This window comes from Equus przewalskii, chromosome 17, assembly GCF_037783145.1.
Source record: "Equus przewalskii isolate Varuska chromosome 17, EquPr2, whole genome shotgun sequence".
NCBI classification, from domain to species: Eukaryota; Metazoa; Chordata; class Mammalia; order Perissodactyla; family Equidae; genus Equus; species Equus przewalskii.
The window spans coordinates 903,796-909,795 of NC_091847.1; the positions used below are offsets into that span (position 1 = coordinate 903,796).

The 6,000-nt window shown below is 42.4% G+C and overlaps 1 protein-coding gene across 4 annotated transcripts in view; it reads left to right on the forward strand.

The window, feature by feature from the left end:
• The window catches only part of PLEKHB2 (pleckstrin homology domain containing B2), a 35,497-nt gene extending 29,840 nt beyond the window's left edge, over window positions 1-5,657 (forward strand). For 2 of the 4 annotated variants that reach the window (XM_070580958.1, XM_008537034.2), the window contains exons 7-8: window positions 958-1,066; window positions 2,842-5,657. In XM_070580958.1, coding sequence (XP_070437059.1) covers window positions 958-1,066; window positions 2,842-2,978 — 246 coding nt within the window. In that variant the 3' untranslated portion in view covers window positions 2,979-5,657. The remainder of the gene's footprint in view (window positions 1-957; window positions 1,067-2,841) is intronic. The other 2 variants (XM_070580959.1, XM_008537035.2) reach the window with 1 other exon arrangement.
• Window positions 5,658-6,000: the final 343 nt, after the last annotated feature.

Consider the following 6,000-nt stretch of genomic DNA (forward strand, 5'->3'; position numbering starts at 1 on the left):
TGGGAGTCCGTTGAATCTGTGGGTTGCTTTGCGTAATATGGACATTTTGACAGTGTTAATTCTTCAAATCCATGAGCATAGAATATCTTTCCATTTATTTGTGTCCTCTTCAGTGTCATAGTTTTCAGTGTACAGGTCTTTCACCTCTTTGGTTAAATTTCTTTATAGGTATTTTATTCTTTTTGATGCAATTATAAATGGGATTGCTTTCTTTTTTTGTTTTTTTAAAGATTGACATCTGAGCTAACATCTGTTGCCAATCTTCTTTTTTTTTCCCCTTCTTCTTCTCCTCCCCAAAGTGCCCCTCAGTACATAGTTGTATATTCTAGTTGTACGTCCTTCTGGTTCTGCTATGTGGGATGCCACCTCAGCATGGCCTGATGAGTGGTGCCATGTCCGTGCCCAGGATCAGAACTGGTGAAACCCTGGGCCGCGAAGCAGAACGCATGAACTTAACCACTCAGCCACAGGACCGGCCCCTGGGATTGCTTTCTTAATTTTTTGTTCTAATAATTTGGTTTTAGTGTATAGAAACACAATAGATTTCTGTATGTTGATTTTGTATCCTGCAGCTTTACTGAATCCATTTATTCTCATAGTTTTTTGGTGGAGTTTTTAGGGTTCTCCATAAATAATATCATGTCGTCTGCAAATACTGACAATTTTACTTCTGTCTTTCCAGTTTGGTTGCCTTTTATTTCTTTTTCTTGCCTGATTCCTCTGGCTAGGACTTAATACTGTGTTGAGTGAAAGTGTCTAGAGTGGCATCCTTGTCTTTTTCCTGTTCTTAGAGGAATGGCCTTTTCCCATTGAGTATGATCTTAGCTGTGGGCTTGTCATATATGGCCTTTATTCTGTTGAGGTACATTCCCTCTCTGCCTCCTTTGTTGAGAGTTGTTGTTGTATACAGACGTTGAATTTCAAAAGTGTATCTCTAATGGGCTTGTTTCTTTTCAGCAGGCATATGGCTATGGTCCATACAGCGGTGTGTACCCGCCCGGAACTCAGGTGGTCTACACTGCGAATGGGCAGGCTTATGCTGTACCCTACCAGTACCCATGTGCAGGTAACTCATGCCAGGCTTCCATTCCTTGTTTCTCTTCGTTTAGTGGGTAGATCAGTGAAGAATTTTTATTTCTGAGTTTAAGGATAAGAGAGCTATGTTTTTGGTTATAGACCACACGTCACTCTGCTACTGTGCTTTTTAAAAAAAATATGTGGTATGTATTTTCACTGTTTTACAAAGCTAGAGTAGGCTTGATTTTTAAAACTTTACCGTTGTATCCACATTTGTTTCCAAGAAGAGAATTAGTATACTTAAATAGGTTTCACTTATATTGAGAAGCAGCCAAAGTAAGAGGCTCATTTTAAGGGGTAAGAGGTAATCTTTCTCCTGTTTTTTCCTTCTGGTAACATCCTTCAGCAATTATCACTACCGAGGTGATGTTTCATTTTGCAAGTGCAATAGAGTCCTGGAAGGGCTTATCTTTGTTCTGGGCTTTTGATGTGTTTCTGTCCATTTTTCACCTCACCTGAAACAAATTATAGGTGAGAGTGACTGGCCTTTGTATCTGAAGCGAGAGTCGTCAGGAGCACACACTGTAGCCCCAGTGCCTGGCCTTGTAAGCCCTTACTGCTCTTAATCCCTTTGTGCCTCACTTTTTGCCTGTCTGTAAAATGGGGATAATAGTAGACCCTCCTAAGGTTGTTGTGAGGATTCAGTCCATGTAAGCACTTGTAACAGTGTGAGTGCTTAGACTGGGATGGTTTCACTTCCATTCTTCGTCCACAGGGACACACTGCTATTGGATTAGTTTCTGGCTCTCCTGGGGTTGAGCTGTTGAAGGAATAGTGGGTCAAAGAGGAAAGTTAACGCTATTTTTATGTGAGCAATTTTGAAGCTAATTACCTATTAGACTATATAGCTGTGAAGTATAGAAGAGAACAAATAATGTGTTTCCAGTTGGAAACTTTAATCATCCAAAATTAAATATTAAATTTGTTTAAAGTGTGCTTTTTAGAAATTTTTCTCTAACATAAATATTGTTCCCCATAAGTTCACATGATTAAAAATGAAGAGCAAGTTATATTACCAGATTTAAGGTTTAATTTAAAAGTAGTTTACATGAGGGCCGGCCTGTTGGCGTAGTAGTAAAGTTCTTGTGCTCCGCTTCAGCGGCCTGGGTTTGCAGGTTCGGATCCTGGGCACGGACCTAGTACTGCTCATAAAGCCACACTGTGGTGGCATCCCACGTAAAATAGAGGAAGATTGTCACAGATGCTAGCTCAGCAGCAATCTTCCTCAAGCAAAAAAAAAAAGTTTACATCAATACTTAGAAGCTAATTAGCTTTTCAATGAGTTTTTCAATTTTAGCTTTCAATGGGGATTCTTGACTCTCCCATTCTCTGCAGTCTCTGTGTATCTCCCATGCTCTCCACCATCTGCCTGTCATCCTAAGTGTGATGTGGAGGGCTGAAGTGGAAATTGGAGGCTGGGGTTTGCAGCTTCATTTGAATTCTGCTCTTTGCAGTATTTGAGACTTTGGACCTTGGAAAGCTGTGCATCTTGATTTTCTCTTAGTGCGATTTTAGAAATGGAGGTGTTCTCACTGAGCCAAGTCCAGTCACCTTAGCCTGAGGTGGAGGAGCGCTGGGGAGCACTTGTTGCAGCCACCCTACCACTCTCTAGAGGCACACTCAGCCATAGCAGGAGGGCCACAAATGCACAGAGAATGACCTCAGCTACTTGCAGAAAGGTTCTCAGTCCAGTGGGCCCTTTTTGAGTGACTGTTGGGTTCACAAACTGCTCCTCAGAGGTCTGTTTTTTCCCTTCTTTTATAGGACTTTATGGACAACAGCCTGCCAACCAAGTCATCATTCGTGAGCGGTATCGAGACAATGACACTGATCTGGCGCTGGGCATGCTGGCTGGAGCAGCTACGGGCATGGCCTTAGGGTCTCTGTTCTGGGTCTTCTAGAGTCCTTGAAATCTGGATATGCATAGCTTCTGATACCCTATGTGCAATAATATAATTTGCAGGGCATTTCTGTTTGTCATAAATGTTTTTAATAATAGTTTTAATAGTTCTTTTCAAAGTAGTGACATTATAGTTATAACTGATCCACGTAAGTACCACAGAGAAGGCACTGGACTGGCTCTTTAGCTAAAACATGGACTCTTGGGGACACTGGCTCGTTTCAAGTTTCCTTATGGAACCCTCGAAATCCCTTTTTGAACATACCTGTTAGGAAATACATTTTCTTTTTAGGGATGGGCATAGTGCTTAAGGGATCATTTATTTTAGTGTTACGCTAGTTGGTAATACGGTGATCTGTGAGTGAGTGAGTTAGTGTGGCAAGAGAAGCTGTAGCTTCTTTCGGTTTAACATCAGACCGGGAAACCTCAGACAGCACTGGCTGTCTGTTACTTCAGGAGTTTGGGCTGGTGAGCTGCCTGGGAGCTTCCCTGAGGCAGTGGTGTGACGTGTGGGGCTCTGCAGGCTTCCAGCCAGGCTGGCTGCTCGGGGTGAGGGGGCAGTTCTGCCTTTAACAGTGATGCTGGTTTGTTTTTGGTAGTGGTCTTTGGAAAATGCTCCAAATTAGGAATTGACTTGAGCCTCAAAGGGCTTTATCCCTTAAAACTTGAAGAAGACAAAACAATGACAAACAAGTATGTAGAGTGGATTTGCTTTATTCAGAGGCATTGTTTTTAGTGTCTGCCTTGAGTATTTTTATTGCCACCCCAGCCCACTTAGAGCCTATTTTTCTACTTGTTGAGAAGGTAATATTAAAAGAATGGTGGGGAAAATGGAGTGAGAGCCGTGGTTACAGTGCTACTGGTTCAGGCCTGCCAGGGAGTGCACTGCAGAGAGGATGCTCTTTTCCATACTTCTGAAGGCTGTTGAAGGGCAGCTTTCCTGTCCTGTGTGGGAGTGGGGCACTGTGGGTGTCCCCAAGCACTTGGGTGTGTGTGGAGCCCTGCTGGTGGCACAGTGCCGGGCTGTGGGGGAGACTCAGGTTAGAGATGGGAAATAAGGCCTAAGGACATGGATGACCTTGAGATATCACTCACCAGACCAGGGCATCAGCCTTGTTTTTATTTCTGACTCAAATATCATAGAGAAGCTTAAACCTTTTAATTTTCAGCCCCAACTATGTGTGAAGCTTGGGAAAACCCACAGTCCTGCATTTCTGTTATTATCTCTGTGAATTTTTAAAGCTCCTAATTATTCCAGTTTTCTGTCCTCCATGCTTTAAAAAATGTACTTTTATGAAGGCAGATTTGCACAGTGAAAGTCCCTGCCCCTACACTCCATGTGGCCCTGTTTTCCATAAAGTACACTCCTAGTAGCACAAATTCTATTTTTTATGCTGTTTGGCCAGATACATACATACATACTCTTTTGTTTTACTGGTCAACTGACTCCATCTCTGAGGCTTAAATAGATCTCCCTGTGAAGCCAGATGCCAAATGAACTTTGTGGTGACTGCAGGTCTGTTTTCCTAGTCAATTCTAATGGACTTGTTGACACTGGAGAGTCTGTTTCCAGCAAAAAGGAAGTGTAATTGTCATCTCTTTGGGTGTTTGACATGGTGGAAAATTACCAGATGTGATGTATGATAACACTGTCATTTTGATTGGTAAAAATGTTACTTTTATGATTTTACATCCTATGTAGTAAGAATGGCTTTGTTCAAATGGTAATCATTATTAAGACTGTATGCTTTACTTACAGAATATTAAACTCAGTTGTTAATGTTGCATTTTGGGGTATTAATTTTGAGCTTGAGGTTACTGGAACCACAGAGTATTGAGTCACGTCACTGAAATGCCCTTGAAGCAAGCATTCTTCTGGTTTTCCCCCAGCTGCCCTCGGACTGAAGGGGGAGAGCTGTGGACTGAAGCTTGGCATACATGTGTGCCCCATCCTCAGTCCCTGTCCCCACTAGGGCCAGCCCCGTTGAGCAGCTGTAGTTGAGACTGGAAGTTCCCTGTTGCTAGTGACTAGATGCTGATGTGAAATGCATACCAGGTGTAAAGATGGGCTGAGATTTCATTTCCCTGTCCCACCTCCCATGGGTGCCAACCATTTGATTGCCTCACTTAGGTAGTTCTACATCAAGAAGTCCAGTGAGCTGGAAGGAACTCGTTCAGATTTGAGTAAGCATTTTACTTCCGTGTGCACTTTTAAATAATGTACCTGGAAAAAGTTGGCCGTTGACATTGTATACCTGCTGACCGGGTTGTTTTTTAGCTCTCTTCTTTTAATTCCTGCAGTTAACTTTAGGGTCTTAGCTAGTAAACAGAAAGGAGAGACCAGAGGCTGATTTCAGATCACCATCCATGAAACAGGCCAGACCAGGACCCAAGATCTGATCATAAGGGCAAGTTCCTGCAGTTGAGACAGAATGACCCAAGTTTATTTTCTACTTCAGTTGTGATCCTGTGTAATCTTTCTTTCTCCTTCTCAGGTTTGTGTAGACAGAGGCATGGAATGCAGTTCCATTTTTTTCCCACTAGAGTTGATCTTTCTTCTGATTGCTTCCCTATCTCTTGTATTCCGTGTGTCCACAGAACCTATTTTTCCCTGTATATGCAAATTGTATGTTTATAAGTGGAAATGTTAATTCAGTAAATGATTGTTAATCTTAAAGCATGTTTCATTGTGATGTCTGCTTTTTTAAAAACACTATTTCTTTAGGGGGCCAGCCCTGTGGCCGAGTGGTTAAGTTCGCGTGCTCTGCTTCAGCAGCCCAGGGTTTCACTAGTTCAAATCCTGGGTGTGAACATGGCACCGCTCGTCAAGCCATGCTGAGGCGGCATCCCACATGCCACAACTAGAAGGACCCACAACTAAAAATACACAATTGTGTACTGGGGGGCTTTGGGAGAAAAAGGAAAAATAAAATCTTTAAAACAAAAAAAAGCTCTATTTATTTAAACTAAAAAAAAACCAGTTCGCCCACAGCCAACATCACACTCAATGGGGAAAAACTGAA